This window comes from Leptonychotes weddellii, chromosome 2, assembly GCF_054177405.1.
Source record: "Leptonychotes weddellii isolate Sample4059 chromosome 2, ASM5417740v2, whole genome shotgun sequence".
In the NCBI taxonomy this organism is placed as follows: Eukaryota; Metazoa; Chordata; class Mammalia; order Carnivora; family Phocidae; genus Leptonychotes; species Leptonychotes weddellii.
This window is the reverse complement of record NC_138370.1, coordinates 98,807,298-98,826,597: the sequence shown is the minus strand read 5'-3', so window position 1 is coordinate 98,826,597 and position 19,300 is coordinate 98,807,298. Positions and strand designations below refer to the sequence as shown.

At 39.8% G+C, this 19,300-nt stretch overlaps 1 protein-coding gene across 1 annotated transcript in view; it reads right to left on the bottom strand.

The window, feature by feature from the left end:
* The window catches only part of DKK2 (dickkopf Wnt signaling pathway inhibitor 2), a 96,647-nt gene extending 82,784 nt beyond the window's left edge, over positions 1-13,863 (bottom strand). Inside the window, exon 1 of the mRNA XM_006727176.3 lies at positions 12,936-13,863. Within this exon, the coding sequence (XP_006727239.1) occupies positions 12,936-13,157 (222 nt within the window). The 5' untranslated portion in view covers positions 13,158-13,863. The remainder of the gene's footprint in view (positions 1-12,935) is intronic.
* Positions 13,864-19,300: the final 5,437 nt, after the last annotated feature.

Below are 19,300 nucleotides of genomic sequence, written 5' to 3'. Positions count from 1 at the left end.
GTTTGTGGTCATAAAGTTATAACCTAAAATAAACATGTAAACTATTTCTGAATTTAGTTCCAACAGAAAATTTAAGTGACAATATCAAAAGAATGAGTTCTCTGCAGTGACTAATTTGGAAAAATAATATTTCAGTGTGGTTGTTTAAAAAAAAATCTATGACATCATTTAAACTTGTATCTTTATCAAATTTCTTCCTTTGATGTATTTTAGCACACATTCCATCCCTCTTCCCTACCTGAGGAAGATCTTGTCCACTTTACTGAACACACCCTCTCTGCAATTCCATTTTTAGGTCACCAGACTCCTATCCTCCTACTAGTGCAACTTTGTTATTTCTTGCCGTTCTAATTCCTGCTAAGTCTACTTCTTCCCACTAATGTTTCTTTAGTGCTTTATAAATGATAAAATTAGGATCAGACCTCCTCAGGGAATAGTGAGGCATTTACAAAGGGAAAAAAATCAAAATTTAATTCCTTCTAAAATATTTAGAAAAGAAAAAGCAGACACCACCTTTTCACATTATCACCATAATGTCCACCATGACCAGACTTTTTTCTTCACTGTTTATAGAGATGGTCTTACTCTTCCAGGTCAGCCTGACTGTTCATCAAGGGAATCAGAGTGTAATCTGTGAAGAATGACTAAAATAATTTGATTACATTTTCTCTTAATAAGGAAGGGATCTTACATAGAAATTGATACCCAGGTTTGTTTTATTCATGCTTCACTTAAAACAGAAAGCAGGATGTTCCCATTCTTAACATAATTGAAGTTAAGATAATGAGATAACTAAGCAATGCAATATAAGTGTTCATTCTCAGAACTCTTTGTAAAAAGGAAAACACAGCAGGTTGTCCAACTTTAACATCGTATTGGAAACAGGAATGAACCGGACCATTTCTGGGTACCTCTTTCAATCTTAAAATTCTAACTGGATTCCACAAGAAGACTGCATTTGTCTTTACGGTTACCTATTTCAAGGACCCAGCTTGGCATCTATGTCAAATGTTTGTTTACTATGATTATAGCATCTAATACGCTTAAGAAGTAAATAAAGAATTAGCAAGTTGACTGATCTAAAGAATTTCATCACATCTGAATCTGAAATGTACCAATAAAAACTCTCTAGCTGATTTCTCTGGCTTCCAATTTATACGAGGTGGCAGCATGGCTCAGTGATTGGGTAGACAGACTCAAGCAAGACTGCTTGGTTATAAATCCCAGCTCTTTCACTCAACAATTGTGTGGCCCCAGGGACAAAGTAGAGAGAAACAAAATAATTGATGACATTGTATGCCATGTCAAGAAGTTTGGACTTCATGCTCTAGAAATAGACATGAGATGGAGAATAGCCTGACCAGATTTTTACTTTAAAAAATCTCACTTTAGAAGTAGTATAGAGGATGGTTTAGAGATGTACAAAACTGTTACAATATTGTAATAGTCCATCAGGAAATGATTATGGTCTGAGTCAAAACAATGACAATTGGAGGACAATAAAGCATCAAAAGAGATCAATATTAAGGAAGAAGTAGAATCCTATAAATTAGAGAATAATTGCTTTAGAGCAGGGATAAAAGCAGGAAGCTTAGACTATTTTTAGCTTAGACAAATGTTTGGGTGAGATTCCAGCACTTGAATGAATGATCAGAGTTATTACATTGTTCACTAGGAAATGCCTCCTTAGCAATACAATATGTTTCCAACAGCTCTGAAAATACCCACTTTCCTGTTTGAAGAATTTTGACAAAATGTATTTCCTCTGTCACAGTCCATGTGATTTCACATCCAGACAACTTGACTACAATTGGCTATTTCCCCAGATTTTATCCATTCTGAACCCCATAACCTATAATGTGTCCAAAATATGACCCTCAGGTTTAGTTTCAGAGCTTTAAAAATATACTTACTTCTATTATTAAGACCCTTATCATGCCTTTCCAAGATAGAACATATAAATAGTAACACATCTCTGACATGATAGGAAAAAAAAAAGGTATAGAGCTCTCCTTGAATATCATGGACAGGATTTTCTAACAGCAAGCAAGAGAGCAGTTTGTAGCATGCAAGAATAAAACAAAAACAAAAACTAAGTTTTAATCAGAAAGTTGAAAGTATTACCACTGGCACTGAAATCTTTGAATAAATCCAAGAAAATCAAAACAAATAGAAAAAAACCAACAACACAAAACCAAAAAAAAAAAAAAACCACCTTCCACTTTCAACTTCCTACTTATAAAAAAAGACAATCAAGACAGAAACTGGATTTATGATTCCAGAATCATAAAATCCAATTAGATTAACTCATTCTTGGGTTGATTCTAACTAATTCACATTTGTCCTTCATAAATTCAGAGTGGAAAGGTCTTAATTTTGTTTTGCATAAAATAATCTCTAATGATGTTAACTAAATAAGCAATATTTTATACTTAGCGAAGAGCAAGGAAAATACAATATTATTATTATGAACTAACATTTTACTGATGAGATAACTAAGGTTTAAAGGTGTCAGGTGATTTCTTCAAGGGCAAGCATATAAAAAGATAGGCTAACCAAGTCTTCTGAATTTATGTCCCATGCTCTTTGAGGTTCACCTTCTGTCCCACGTAGAAACTATAACCACGTTCAACTGCATTTTCTCAGAAATAAAGTATGACTGTGCACATGGCATACGCCCCAAAAGAACAATACTAATGTAGCATAACAGATTCTGAGTAAACATGTCTGAAACATCCAAGTACCACACGCAGTATAGTTATTGGTCAAGTGGAGTGGCAGAGAAGTGGAGAGAGGCAGAGTTTAAGTACATCTCAGGTGAAGAGGTACACCACATAGAGGCCAGAGGCTGACACACTGTTGCAGAAGAGAAAGTGGGAGAGGTCTGAGACAATGCATGCTTTTGTCCATGAAGAATCTACCTGCTCTGCTTTCTACCTCCCCTTACTGGGGCTGATCCTAAAGTGCTGCTGATCTCCAAGCATAGTACCCTGAGTTCCATGCAGGGTGAGTATCAAATGAGGCAGAGGTTTTCAAACCACAGGTTTTGATCAATCCATTCAATGAGTCATGACCAGCATTTTAAAGAGACAGAGAGAGAGAGAGTGAGAATAGAATAGAACAAGAGACCAGCATAGAACAGAACAGAAGGAAAGGACTAAAATTTTGAAAATGTCTCACTGCATTACCCATCATAAGAATATTTATTTTAGAAGCTTTTTTTTCAGAGGTGTGTGTGTGTGTGTGTATGTGTGTGTGTGTGTGTGTGTGTGTGCTGGGTCACAACATAAAGTATCTCTCTGTTCGTGCATTTCTGTCAGAAAATTTTTAAAGCTTTTAGCCTCTATCCTAAATGATGCTTGGACAAAGGTCAAGCCATCTGTGTTTCCAGAGTGCACCATTATTTTCTTCCCTTCTTCTGTGTGCTCCTGCTGTTCTTGGGCAGACTGTCTCCAGCCAGGCTTCTTGCTAATCATGTCATTAAGTACCATGACTGAAAAAATGAGCAAGGACAATATATGCAAAGCCACTCCCCTCCGTTCATTTTGTTTAAATCCTACTGACACAGTTGTCATAATGACATTGTACTCTTTGATAATACATTTTGACATACAAAATTCAGAGCTGAAAAAGAGCTCTCGATATAATTAACTCCCACTAGCTTTGAATCAACTGAATTTGATTCTTCTGTAGAGCTTTGCTCCTATGGACTTAACAGAAAGCATTGCTTTTGATTATTTGGAAGGCTTGCATTAGAAGTCAAATAATCCAAGTTCCAGGAGAAATTCTTTTGTCACAGGCACTGACTGTAGTACATTGGGGCAGACCAGGAAACATCTCCTAGCATGGTCCCCTCCTACATAAAACGAGTTAAACGAGGTGATTTCTACTGTATCTGTCAGCTTCAGCTATGCCCACTGTAGTCTGTTGTACAAAGTCTGGAAACCTGTAGATGATAAAAGCTTCTCTTGGTTCTTTCTATAAAGTTCTCCATCTTGAATAATGATGAATAAGTACATTTGAAGAATCCTCTTACACAGTTACGAAAGCACATTTAAGTGTCGGTCAGGTTGAAAGTAAATGTTAAGGTTTTTCCACACTAAAAATTAACAATTATTTCTAAAATAGCAAATAGCAAAAAAATACTCTGTGGTAAGTAGTTCAAGGTATAAAAATAACATTATATATTGTTTAAAATGTGTATGTACATATTATAATACGTAATGTTTTATAAGCATAAATTCTAGATTTGTGCACATTCTAATCAGACATGAGTTGTTTTAACAAACAGGTCTATCATAGAGAAAAAACATGGAGGCTACTTAAATCCCAAGCATTCAAATATGTAGGGGTCATGGGAATCTACATGGCTTTCTTTCATCACCAGTGAGTGATGAACAGACCAGAGCATGAGAAGAATTTGGGCAATGAGACTTGATTCTTATGGCCTTCATTAGACTAACCTAGGGTACTGTTTACCAGGTTTTATTATTGGCATGAGAAATCATAAAGATTTGGTTGCCTAACTCCTGACAATTCAGACATAAAATGTATATTTTTTGATATGGTTATGTTTGTTTGTTTCTGGAAAGACTTCCGAAACTGTTGAGCAGGTAAGGGGGCTCAGGAGTTCAATCAAACTAAGGGTAGATTTCTGCCTATGCGACAGATGATTTCCAAAGAAGGAAATCATATCAGCAAAAGAGAGAGAGTGGAACAGAAAAAGAAGAGGACTAAGGAAGGGACTTGAGGAAATGCCCACATTTATGGACAGAAGATTGTAGAGGGAAGAAAAAAAGAAAAAAAGAAAGAAGAAAGAAAGGAAGGAAGGAAGAAAGAAAGAAAGAAGAAAGAAAGAAAGAAAGAAAGAAAGAAATGAAGGAAGGAAGAAAGAGGAATAACCCAGAAAGGAACATGGAAATATGTAGCAACAGAAGTAAGGGGATAAATTAAGTGTTAAAGGAGAGACTACAGAGTATAGAGGATGATTTTTGGAAAGAAGACCTTGGACTTCAAGAGATAAATCAACCCAATGCCTGTTGAGCCAAGTTTCAAAGGGTTAAGATGAAGTGAAGCTAGAATGAGCAAGTGAAGACCATTATTTGAATGTGAGCTGTCATTTCAGTTGGTTTTAAACAACAATTCCCCCCACCCATCCTCCCATTTGAATGCAGTCTTTTAGCTCATTATTAGATATAAACACTTATTGGCAAATAAGCTTGGCAGCTTGTTTCTGATCCGTTAAAAGAAATTTATCATGTACTTCAAAGAGATGACTTTCACTCTTCGTTTAACATTGTTAAAATATTTCCAAATTACCTGAATCATGAAAGAAATAGCTCAAATAAAACAAAGAAAGTGAAGGGAATGGAATGGGAATAATGAGCTCCAAATTTCTGAGTCCTCCTAGTAGGACAGCTGACACTCAAAGAGAGTTGTAAACCTTCCCAATTCTCAGCAAGCTCTCTGGGCCCCAGGCTGTGCAGAAAGTGTCAAGAAACTTGCCTTTGCAGAGGCTATCTCACTTTGGAGAATATCAAATTAATGCTGTTGGCAGCAGACTCTGACATGTTGTTCAATTATTTTGGTTCCTGTGGTTACATAACTAATATTGCCATGGCGGTTAGGACCTTCACTTACTGCGATTATATTTTAATGTCTGCCATACCCTGGCTTCTGTGTGATTTCACCAATTACTCAATTATATGCTATTTTGCTTACTTTGTATGAGACAGCGCTGACTCACCATCCCTATGTTCACATTCGATACAAGAAATGCGATAACATATTTGTGTGTGTATTTATTTTGTCTTGTTTTGTTTTACAATTCCTGGCCTTGGTGTAGAGTTCATTTGCTTCCCTCATGGACATCACATGCATTTATGTAGTTGCCCCTGCCAATTTGGCCGGGGGAAGACTGGACAGCCACTTTCTATTTTGTGCGTGAGCACTTGGCCTTACCTATTTCTGTAATGGTGGTAGTAACAATTACATTAGCACAGTAAATAAGTGTACTTTCCTCTCCTCAGTCACATAAGTGTCATTACTCTTATGGTTGCTATTGTTATTGTATCTTATTTTACGTATTTTTAAAAAAAGCAGAGAATGAAGTGCCTCTTTCAAAGACATTCAGCTGGTTAGTGGCAAGTCATAAGTTAGAACCTGTTTGGAAACTATAGTGTTGTAGTGTTGCTACAGATCATCTGATTCTCTGAAAGCAGCTAGGAGTCAAAAGTAAGGAAGACGTGAAAGCAATAGGAGGCTCTCACCCTAGATAATTTTTCCCCATCTAAGCAGAGTATGAGTGATGCCCGCCAAACCAACTCGCAGTCCTTGTAGAGAAGTCCCTGAGAAGGCCTCTGCCTGCTGTCAGTGGGCACCTGGTAGTGGTCAGATACAGGGAGATGGATACTGGGGAGTGTGTTTTGCCGTTCTCCTTTTAATGCTGTGTGACTTATACAAACTGCATAACCTCTCTGTGTCTCAGGAAAAGTATTGTTTTATCATTTATAAAATATTTCATCACTTCTAAAAATAAGGATGATAATAGGACTTGCCCTTTGAAGGGCTGTTAAGAGGCTCAAAAGAGTTAATTAAAATGAAACATCTGGAGCAATTCATGGCACAGAGTAAATAATAAATGGAACCTCAAACTATAATTTAATGTGTGTTATAAGTACTTGTAAGCCAGTTAAGGAAATGATATGTCTGAAGATCACTCACTTCCTTCAGTTCCTAGAAAAAAGAACATTCTTACTTGGAATGATAAAGCATAATATGGAGAACTAACATCTTTGAGGAAATGTTTGGATAGATCCACCATTTTAAGAAATCAAGCCTCCTAATTGTGATGCTTTGACTGGTTTTGCCACTTACTGTACTTATTCACTCATTGATTTTATACATTTGTTTGTTTTAGACCAGGGTGGGGTAGTTAAAATTGCTATGACTACGAAATATGTAACTATTCTCTATACCAAATTATAATACATAAGTGGAATCAATTAAATTAGCACTGTAATATATTTAAAAGGATATCTGATGCACATTTGTCCCTTTTATTTATGGAGGAGAGAGAAGTAATAGGTTTTTAAAAACTTACTACTTTTGTGCTTTTTCTGATTTCATTTCTACGTTTATTATTTGGAGCACATAGATAAATCTAAACTAGTATTAAGATCCCACAAATATAACCTGTTATACAGATTCAGTGGTTGTGGAATCAGTATTGAAGTAATAATTCTGTTTTTTAGTGCCCACATAAGCGAATTACTTGAGTTAAAATACAGCATTTTCGATCTGATATTGAAATCCCTCTGCCTTAGCATTTTCTCTGATTCAGTTTACAAGGATTTATGGGATGAGCTCTCCCTAAGGACATTTGATTAGATGTTGGTATCATTTATGGCCTTCCATCATTGGTTTGAACCCAAAGAAGTGAGCAGTGACCCAAAGTTGCTAGCATGAGAGACACGCTGGGAAACCACTACTTAAAATATTTGGGTGGTGACTTTTCTTCCTGTGGACAGATGTTCCTATCAAAAAAATCTCCCATATTTTATATCACTTGACCTCTTTGTTTGGGAGAATTATTTATATTTGTCCTGAAAAAAGGAAAAAAACAACAACAATTAGAGAAAAATATGTTGCTGTTCTCTAGTTCCTGGCAAAAGTGGACAGAGGAGGAAGAGAAAATTAACTTCTGCTTACCTTACATGGTAATACTAAATTTTCATTATTCATTCCATATTTAATCTATGTTATTTTAGAGCAATCCTACACAACGCAAAAATCTATCCACTAACTGTTATTAATTTTGTTTCCTTTTGGGTTCCGCCTCAAATTAAAAAAAAAAATGACTCAGGAAGAGTCACAGGCAGACACAAATATCGCATAAATCTTTTCAATTATCAGATAAATAACTAGGAGCAGCTTTATCTCCTTTATCGATGAATACAAGTAACTAGAAGTCCAATGAAGTAAAATGACTTTAGAAGGCTATCAGGGAATCACAGATAGAAATAAGATTGTAATTCACTTTGATGTTACATCAATATCAAAGAATGAATAGCCAGAAAAGAGTGAGTCTAAAATGTAAATACGTTGATTTTATAAAAGACCTCTATAATTTAACAGGTTATTTTAATATCCATTCAAAATGATTGTGCTGGGAAAAGAAGAAGAAGTGGCAATATTCTCCTAGAACAGAATATATCAGTTACCTTTCTATTATATTGCTTTCTCTACTTTAAAAACTGTAAGATTTGAAACATCCTGGGAGAAGTTTGCATTACAGGGGAGTACTAAAGAAGACTCTGGTAGGGTCAAAGTCACAGCTGGAGTGAGTTTAAGTAAACTTGTCCCTTGCTCTCTCTCCTCTAACACAAAAATAAAATGATAGATGCTCATAGATTATCGTTAAAATACTTTTTTTGCTATTCACAAGGTCACCTTCCACTTGTATCAACTATCAATTTCTCTATTATTCACAGTGAAGGAACAGGAACCTTACTGTGGATTGTTTCAAAATCTTTCTATTTTGGAAACTTTAAATTTTGAAAATGATTTGCATTCCCGATTACACTTAGCGTCAATTGATGTCCAAAGGAAATCGCAGATATTTACTCTCTAGCAGGAGAAAGTTGGGCTGGGGTTAAAAAAAAAAAAGTCATGGATAATTTCAAAAAGCGAAGTGATCACCTATAGAAAATAGACTATCTAGTTTATATATAGTTGATTTTTGTGAGCACTTTCATGAGTGTTTATGCATACAAGTAGACGTGGCACTTTTATTAAAGAAAATGCAGTGCACAAATATTAGTACTCTCTAGCCGACTCCCTCAAGCTTCTGTTTCAATGCATTTCAAGCATTCTTTATTCACAGCACAACTTCATCCAAACCTGTCCAAATGTCCAAGTTATATGAGAAAATCATAGAATCTAAATTTATGTTAAACCAGTTTTCAGCTTCTTTTTTAGAGATACATGCCAAGAAGCTTATTTACATTTAAAACATAATTATTTTCCACTGTTCTACTCATAACTTTTAACAAATATTTAAAAATCCTATAGCATTGCATTCAAATTAATCTGCTTGTCTCAAAAAGACAAAGCAAGGAGTAAAGAAGACTAAAAGAAGTAATTACAAGCACAAATCCAAAAGGTTTTCCATTTACCAAAAAAAAAAAAAAGTGAACTGCAAAGATAAATTGAGTTTTTAAATTGCTTGTTTTCAGTTGTTCTTAAGGGTGGCCGATAAAAGTTGATCACCTCAAACTCCAGAGGTGATGTCGAGCAACAGTGTACTTATTCAGAATATATGTATCCACATGATATTGGAAATTTTGTTTAAAATGCCTTTTAATTTAGAATGTTTGCAATAATCTCTTTAGAAACTGAAATACATTGACATGTATATACATTAATAACAGTCCACAACTTAATTTATCCCATATACTTATACAGATGTACGCTATCTTTTAAGACCCGTAAGGAAGAGATGAAAACAGAAAGTCAGATTAAAACATATGTATGAATAATTCAGCAAAATCATTTTTGCTCCTTCTGTATCAATCACCTGAATACTGCCATATTCAATTTTCTGTCATTTTCTATCATAACTTATAACTGTATTTGAAAGCAAACCTAAAAATGGAATTGTAACACCTCTGAAGAACAGTATGTTCTCTTTCTGAGCTCTCTAAATCTTTCCTGAAATTCAAAGGCATCTTTTCCAGTACTGATTTACAAATAATCCACCTTGCCTCCAGAACAAATAGAATTCCTATACATAAGAATGTTTACCTTATATGAAAACAGACTACATTGAATGAAGAAAACCTTGGGGCCCATTTTGTCTCATTTTTACTTTTGTAGATTAGTGAATTATTAAATTCCTTCAATAATTTATTCTGCAATCACAATAAATTTTTGCTTTAATTCTCTATTCTCAAAGTAAGTCAGAAAAAACAGACAATTATTCAATTTTCACTTAAGGAAAAGAAGACCAAAGACTAAGTTTCTAAAGTGCCTACTTGAATTTGCATCCTACAGTTTCCTGTTCCTGAATCCTGTATCTCTGAAACACATACATTTCAGCATCAGCAATCAAGGATGGGGGAGGGAGAGACAATCAACTGATCAGGCCTCAGGATGACACTACTTAATTAGCTAGTTTGATCAGGTGGCACTTTATTTCCAATCTTCTCAATCAATCATATTTTTCTATTCCGATGGATAAAAATTCAGCTCAGCTACAATTCAATTTTAGATTTTTTTTTTCTCCAAAACAGGATACGGCATCTTCCTGTTTGAATAGTCTTTCTAACTTCCATTCCATTATTGAAAATGAGAGTTCTAAGATTTTCAGAAACCACATAACTAGTAGAATAAAAAAGGTAAAGAGACCCATAAATATTCAAAGAATTCCTCTTTCTACTTCAAAGAAGATAGATTTTTCTATTTGTTTCTTCATAATAGTATACAGTATAGATCACCTGCTAAGCAAGTGAGAAGCAGAAAATAACAAAAGATAATCCTCCTATTTTCCAACTATCTTACTTCGATTCAACTCAGTGTTTTATTTTATGTTACCACTATCTCTCATAAATTAACATTTTCTCACAAACCGAACATCAAATCTTAAGGATATGGTATTACAGTTAAGTAAATATAATGAAATATATTCCACGGAACCACTAGGTTATGGAGAGTATATAAGAAATTCAACTCAAAAAGAAGAAAGAAAGAAAGACGAAAGGAAGGAAGGAAGGAAGGAAGAAAAGAAGGAAGGAAGGAAGGAAGGAAGGAAGGAAGGAAGGAAGGAAAGAAAGAAAGAAAGAAAGAAAGAAAGAAAGAAAGAAAGAAAGAAAGAAAGAAAGAAAGAAAGAAAGGAGTTATACTCATTTGTAAAATAAATAAATTTTCCGTTTGAAGACAAGCAAATAGAGTTCCAACCTCTTTAAGGAGCAGATATTTGGAAAGATAGCGAAATAGACATATCAAAACATAAGACATAAGCTAGATTCTGGGCAGCAACCCTCAGTTTAGTCCATGTAACCCCATGGCTAATGACAGTTCTGACATAACTGATAATTTGATTCAGGAACATCAAGTGTTGGAGCCCAGTGGTGATAAAAACAGAAAGTCTTTTACAGAAACTCACAGAACGTACATGGATTAGAATCGGAAGGAACCTCAAAAGATCATTGGGTCCATTCCTCTGTCCTTGGCTGAACTAAGTAAACATCTAGCTCTCTTCAACGGATAAGGTGGAATTTGAAGTCAATACCATTAGAGAAAAGTCTTATGATTTGGATTGACAGGATCCTTTCTTTCTAAACTTTGCCTCATTTCATGATGGATGTCTAAGAGAATATAAAGTTATGTCCATTACTATCGAAAGTGTCAGGGTGTTTCGGAGGGAAGAGTAAGAGGGAATGAGAATGCTCACATAAATGTGGAGGTATATGCACATGTGCGAGAATGTGCAAAGGATATGTATGCATGTAGTATGTCGGCATATATATAGTTTATTTCCCTTGAGACCTGGAAAAAAACAACAACCTGTGATTGTAGACTTTGTATTCCTTTGAAAAGATAGCTGAAATGGTTGCCATTTCAAAGCCTAGGAAGCATTCTGGAACTGCAAAACTAGCAAAACTGTCCCCGTGAGAGGGCAGTAGGGGGCCAAGCGCTGCTAACTTTCCCCTCGCTGTCCCTGCAGGACTGGCCCTTGCTCTCACCCTTCACCCTGCTGCCTGCCTGCGCTAGCGGCAGGGGCATGGAGGACACCGAGAGCTCGCACGGCGGCTGCAGCGAGCTCTTCTGATGAAACAAGGAAACCCAGGATCCGTGCGGCAACGAGCCACCTTCACGGGTTGACAGTTGTGCTGAGAGGTGCGCGTGCTGTTTGGCCAACTAGCTTTCAGTTTGGGCTTCCTACAAAAGGAGCAGAAAGGGGGAGCTGTCGTGGTTCCCGGCGCCCACAAGGCCCCCCTCTCTTGGCCATTGCGCGCCGGCCACAGCGGGTGCCGAGTGTGCAGGTTCGTTTTACGGTGTGTGTATGTTTGTGTAACTCATTGCAAGCGACTGTCAATCTTATATGTCTGTGTGACAGAGAGACGCCCTTTTGCAAGAATGCCTCCGGGGTCCACCTTGCTATATCGCAGGCACTCCGGTCGCCGGCGCTACGATGCTGTCACTGTTCTTCATCATATTGCTCCCTCCTGGATGATTTATTTACGAGGCTACAGAAGTGAGAAATGGCGCGTCTGTTGAAGTTTTCTGTCTGTGACCTCACTTCTTTGAAGGAAGAAAGTGGTTGCGAGGGGAACAGAACCTGAAAGGGAGTAAATTCCCCCTCCAGATTGTGAACTGTAACAGTAAAGAGACCAGGATCTGGACCCAGACTGTTCGGATTGGAATCCCACTCTGCCACTTAACATTAGCTTGTGTGCCTTGGGCAAATTGCTTAATCACTCCGTAACTCAATTTCTTCATTGGCAAAATGGGGAAAAGTAACCGCGCCTAGTTCATAGGGTTGTGAAGATTAAATATATGTAAGCGCTTAGAACGGTGCCTGACCCAAAATCGTTGCTATGTGTTAGCTGCTACTAACATTATCATCAGCATTGCCGTGGTAAATCTGGAGAAGGACCATTCCCCACTAGTACACACTGGATCTTGTACCTGCCCATGTCCTCAAGCAAAGGTGGGAGAACCCTAACCCTCCCGCTCCACGCCCTCCAGAACCGGCAACCACCAGCCACCCCCACCCACGAAGAGCTGCTTCCGGGAACCCCTCCCCAGCTGCGGGGCGCGCCACACCTGGGGGCGCACTTGAAAGGTTGAGGGGTGCAAAGGCAAACTACGCGCTCTAGAGCGCTGGTGCCTACCGCTCTTGACTATAGAGTGTATTTGGAGTGTTTTCCTACCTGCCCCAGGTTTTTGCCTTTCTTACTGCCGCCGAAAGCCAGTCCTTGGTATGTGCCCGCTGATCGATTGGCGGCCTGGGCAGGCGTCTCCCCGCCCAGGGAGGACTTGATGGAGTTGAGTTTGGCCCGCGAGCTGCCGAGCTGTGAGCTCTCCACCATCAGCACCGCGGCCAGTAGGAGCAGACAGCGGGACGAGTCCTTGCCCCGCATCAACGCGGCCATTTCCCGGCGAGGGGTCCCCGGGGAGGCGCAAAGCCCGGAAGGGTGCGGGTGCAAGGGGAGGAAGGACCCCAACACCGGGCCCCTCACTCGGGGTGCGGGGGCTCGCAGGCTCTGTTCCCCCAACCCAACTTGGCTTCGGGGGCCCAGCACCGTGTGAATTCAGTCTCACGCCTCAGACCAAGAGCGAGTGCGACCCAAGCAAGACCCGCTTCTCCACCAGGGCAGGAAGTTCTGCAGGAACTGGAAGCAATCAAAGGCGAGGCGCCTTCTCGCCAAGGAGGCGTGACCCGAGGTGCAAGAAGACCCAGCCCCACAGACCGCACCGCTTCAGTTGCTCCTTGCCCCGCACCACCGCGTTCCCGCCGGATCTCCGCGGTCCAGTTCTCTTAATTGGCTCTGGAGGGCCACACCGCTTCCTTCTCCTTCGGCCTCAGTTGCTTTTCTCTCCTCTTTTCCTTCCCGACCCTTTATGTCTCAACCCTTGCAGGACACAGTGATATTGGGCGCTATAAGGGGGATCAGGAACGCCCCAGACCGGACCCTCGAGGTCTGAGGAGAGCCGAGGTCTCCCCCGGGCGCGGGCACAGTCTCGGCGAAGTGTCGCTCCCCGGTTCACACCCGGCAGCCTAGCGCTGCCGGCGACGCAGCAATGCCCTGGGAGCGGTCGTGCGCGCCGCGCGGTCTCGCTCTCTCCGTTTGCTCTCTCACCGCCGCCCCCTTTGCTTTTTATAGCTTCCCACAGTGGGTTTTTTTTTCCTCCGCCCCCAATTCAAGAGTGACAAAGAGTGAAAACGTTTCTCTCACCCCCCACGTTCCCGCCCCACTCCTCTCCTTCCCCCCCCGCGCGCCCCCCCTCCTGCCTCTCCCTCTTGTCCCCCTCCCACACCCCTCTGCTCTCCACAACAATTGAGAAAATGGGATTCATTACCAAAGGAACGTGAGGCCTCCTAATGCCTGACAACAGCTCCAGCGGGTGGAAAGACCTTTACAAACAGACGGAGGGCAAAAGTGGAAGTGGAGAGGGGCAGGTTGCCACCGCCCTTGGGGACCGCCAGCACCCTTCTTTAGGTTTCCCAACCCATCTCCAGTGCTTGACTCCTAGAGGAGCCCTAGAAAAGCCCCATAGAAGATTTCGAGAAGTGAGCATCTGGGCGTTAATGCTGCGGTCTGTGTACGCTCAAGTGCCCAAGTTGGGTTTTAGTCTGTGTCTCCCGGTGTGTGTGTGTGTGTGAGGCTGCGCTATGTTGTGCCAGGGGGTGCCCAACTGACGTGGACGGGGGCTTTGGAATTGGGGAGAAGAGGACCAGAAAAAGGGGAAAGATGTTCCTATTCTCTCACCCGGGAGACGTTTGGAATTTTCTAGTCTCCATCTTTTGGACCCCCCAACCCCACGACCCCACCCTACACGCAGCGTACGTTTCTGTCTCCTCGGGGTTGGGAGAAATGGGGTGCCTTGAGTAGGCTCCGAGGGTTTCAGTCTCCCAGCTCTACCGGGCATCTCCACTGTGCCAGGCAGCTGCCCCCTTTGCGAAGAGGAAATCCCAAACAGGAATGAACGGAGGCAGGGAAGGCTTTGAGATCCTGCCTTCCTCAGCTCCCTGCCTCCTCCCTAGCCTCTGGGAATTCCCAGGGAAGCCTTTCCTGTCAACCCCCAGGCTCCCCAGGTCAGGTTTGCGTCTGAGAAGGTCGAAGGAGGTGCAGAGAGCGGCTGGGACGCGCGGGCGCGCGGCGCTTGGGGGCGCCAGTGGCAGCCGCCCGGCGGGGCGCGGAAGTATTGGCCGGAGACAAGCTGTCCCGGGCTAGCCCAGGGCTCGGGTTTGGAGCGGTTTGGCGGTTAAGCGCCAATGTTTCCAATGCGACGCGAAGGGTTCTTTGGGAGTTGCTGAATTTGTCCTTCTCAGGCTCTAACGCCTGCGCGCAGAGAAATTGAGGCAGTGCCACGAGCTGGCAGCTCACAACTAGAGAACGAAGCTGATCTCCCTAACCGCACCCTAGATCTGATCTTCGGACCCGGGCTCCTCAGGTTTCATACCTGATGCAGATGCACACCAGTGTGTACAGGAGTATACATCGCTAAGTGAGAACGATAGTGACTCTTTTCTTTGCCTCAAAAAAGGGCCGAGTTCTAAAGTGTGAATTTATGGCTGGGTTCTCCCAGACAGCACCAGCTTTGCATATTTCCTGCCCTGCTCTGTGAGTCTGTCTGGCCTGGAATGCTTCCAGTTGCAGATTTTTTTTTTTTTTTTTAAACACCACAAGCAAAGGGGCATTAAAACTTAAGGAACCCTCTGGCATCTTTTCTTATCTTTAGATTGCCTTTATGCTTTCTTAGGGTAGAGATTTTCACATTCAATTTTTTTTCCACTTTCTAAAAATATGTCTAGGAATGGATTTGTAAGGACAAAGGAAGCATTCCAGGCACCAGTGGAGGGCAAGGAAACTCAGTAAGTACTTGTGATTCACTGTTTACACCTTAAGGAGGCTATATTATATCTTTTGCCTTCTTTGTGATATGCCAGTCAGAAAACATTAGAGAAAAGGAGAAAATTAAGTTAGGAGACTATTGGTTTGGAATTTTTCAAGAGTATTTTAGAGCAAAAGGAAAATTCAAAAGAGAGCTAAATATGTAGGCAAGAAACCACTCTACATCCACTTGAAGGTTGTGAATACCCACCATCAGCTAAAGAAGGGAACAAATGAACCAAGAGAAAATTTGAAGATAGTTTGCCTATTTCCATCAGTTCCTCTTTCCTTACTTCCAACCAAAGTTAGATCCCATATAGTCATACCTAACTCCTGCCAATGCTCTGCTGAAAAGAAAAATGATGTCAAGCTCACCTTATTTACTCTCACAAAACCCCTCAGCTCTGGGTAGCATGATACAGATTATCTCAGAGGCTTGCTTACACAACACCCTACAAGCTCCAAAAACAAATTTTTACACAAAGTTGAAAATCAAAGTTCACCTTTGTGTGCACAAACATTTTCTCACATACATAAAACTAAATCACACTATGGAATCAAATGCTACAGCATACACCATTATACCCGAAAAGGAGGTAAAAACTAATTGCATTCATGATCCAAATGTTCTCTGCAAAATTGTATAACAGACAGAAAGACACACATAACCCACATGTAGACAAGTAGATATGCATACATAAAATCAACTAACTGCAAATAACATAATCCTTAGGATTACTGTCATAACCACACATGTGTTTTCTCATGTGTGTTTTTATAAGCATGAAGTTACACACTTCATATTCTACTTGGAAAAACATATTTTTTATGCATTTTGCAATAACATCATTAGGGAGTAAACATATAAAAGCAACACTGTACAGAAGTAAGGATAGGGTTTTCTTATTCAGAAGAAAGTACCTCTATGAACACTTTTTCCTTTGGCCATATTTTCCCTCCTTGCTCCTCCAGTCATCTTGGTTCCATCAAAAAAACCACAACTGTCTCAGTAGTTGTTCCTGGATCCTGGTTTCCTTCTGACTACTTAGCCTTAAGGTGAGCTAAGTGCATACACATCGTTGCTTTATTCTTGTTTTCTATCCCATTATCTCTTTCCCTGCATTGGTAACCACTTCCTACATAAGTCTGTTTAGCAGTTGTTCATCTGTTCACTGCATATGTATTAAGTTTAGGGTCTTGAAGATACAAAGGTGCATAAGTCCGGGCCTTGGCTATGGAGAGGCTTGCAGTCCACTGTCAAGGCCTTGCCTCACTGAAATCTGTCTCTCACCCCTCTCGGGAGCCTTCTTCTGTTCTCATCTGCTACTGAATTCTGCCAATCTCTGTCTCTCACAGGGTATCTGGAACTTCTGAACTAGATCGAATTCATGTGACTGTGGAAATAAAAGAAATTAGAGATGTCCCCCAGAGTTTTTCCTTTTCTCATAAGTTGCATGTACACTTTTAGAGTGCACAAGGAGACAATACTCCTACATTTGTGGCTGAACCCAACGAAATGACACTAGTTGTGGTCATTTTAGGTTAGTAAGAACGGAAGTATGGTATTATGCAAATTTGGGAAGGGAGAGTATATTTTAGTAGCGCCTTTAGGACCCCGAATCATCTTGTCCACACAGGATGGACATGACAGACCTTCTTCTTATTGGGTGTTAAAAGATTTGGAAAATATGGTTATGTGGGTTTCCCCTCTCCATAGTAAACAAGGCTACCTGGTTCTCTATTCTAGTAGTACTCGACTCTTTGGATCCTATCACATGAGAATTTCATGTTTCTCACTCTGCCTATAAAATAATAGTACCGTGTGTTGCTGTCAATTACATTTTAAATAACCTTCAGTAAATGTTAAGTTAGCACTGGTATTGTGAACATTTTTTGTGTTTCGTGATAGGACTAATTTCCATACCAGATAGGAAAATTTGCATCTCCTATTTGATCCCTGCCATATTTTCAGCTACTAACTCTTTTCTACCTTGATTTCAGGGACAACAAGACCAGCTAATGAGAAAAGGCCTCATCACTCACGGTTAAGGCACTAGCTGTACTTGACACAATCACGCACAAGTGAAATGATTTGAGGGATTTCACAGTGAATCGATCAGAAACATAATTCCTTAGATAATGGCTTGGTTTTTGATCCCTGACATATTAATCATCTTCTCAATACTTTATCTGCCACTCAAATGAGAGAGAATTGTTGAACAGATCCCTCCCCTAACACCTGAGCCCAACTAATAAAAAGTGTGCAAATATTATAGTAAAAAACTCAAGTGGATAAAATTCTATTGATCCTTGGGCATGCGAGAGACCTTTGGTGAAATGGAAATTAGAAACATTCTCCAAATGTTGAACACCAAGCCTTTCTCTTTGCAATGCCCAATTTCTGCTGGTTTTATACACTGCGGATCCTTCCTGATGGTCCACTTACTCCCATTGCTGAACTCTGGCAGGCTATTTCAAGATTCATCTTTGGAAACTACTACATTTGGCTGTGAAAGGGAAACATTTAATTCTTAAGAGAGGTTCATTGTAAGAAATCTCATCTTGGTGAGCAAGAAAACAAACAACTTCTCAATAATCTGGACCAGGGGCTTCCAAACTCTGCTTCTTAGGTCTCCAGGGTTCTAGAGAAGTTAAAGCTGCTGTATTTTTTATAGAAAGAGCTCCAGAAACATGACTTTTTAAATTTCTGCTTTTGTTACTGTTTTTATTTGCGGGAGAGATGTATTGGTTGATTGGTTGGCTTTAATCAATTGTTAACTGCTACGATTTAGAAGCCATGGTGATTTAGGCAAAATGATCTATGAGCCCTCAACCTGCCAACAACAAGATGGATTCATTTCTACCATGTTATTATTACACAGTATTTCCAAAACAAACATTAATCAAATGGGGAAACTATTGAAAATCTGGCAATTTATCCAGTCAGAAATGATTTGGTCACTTGAAGTAGAGAGTATTAAAAAATGGAAGGGCAGGGTAGCTAATCCAGTCATGGTACAGTGTGTTTGTTCCTGTCAGTTATCTGAACCTTAGACTAATGACCATGGAAAAACTTCAACTAGAAAATAAATTGTGGCATAGATTGAAAAATAATGTGAGAACTATTTGCAAAAAATAAGAAAATAGGTTCCCAAGTGGCAATTTAAAATCTGTGTTTGAAGCATAACTAGGGCTTGGTAACAGCGACTGTAAATTGTGTTTAGTTTATTTTGGGATGATCATTTTGTAATAGATTCTACCTTTTGATACTGTAAGAATAGGCTACAATGCTCAAAAGCAATTTGAGATATGAAAAGTTAAGATATTAAACTACAGTCAGCTTAAGGAATTTTATAGGCATCTGGCTTGGAATAAATAGTGGTAATAAAAACAATAATAATAAGCAAAATATATTAAATGCTTACTATGTGCCAGCTGGTCAAGTACTCTACATGCATTACATGTATTATCTCTTATTTGGGTCCCTTAGTTCATGCCATTAAAACAACATCCAATATTAAAATAATATTGAGCACAGAGTAACTGGCAGCACAGCAGGCTCTCATTTTAGATATAATGCCCAGTTATGGCAACAATGTGGAGCACACCTAAAAAAGGAGAAAATTCCATTATTGCAATAGTACTTAACACTGATTCCCCTGCAGGAGCTGAGCTTGGTA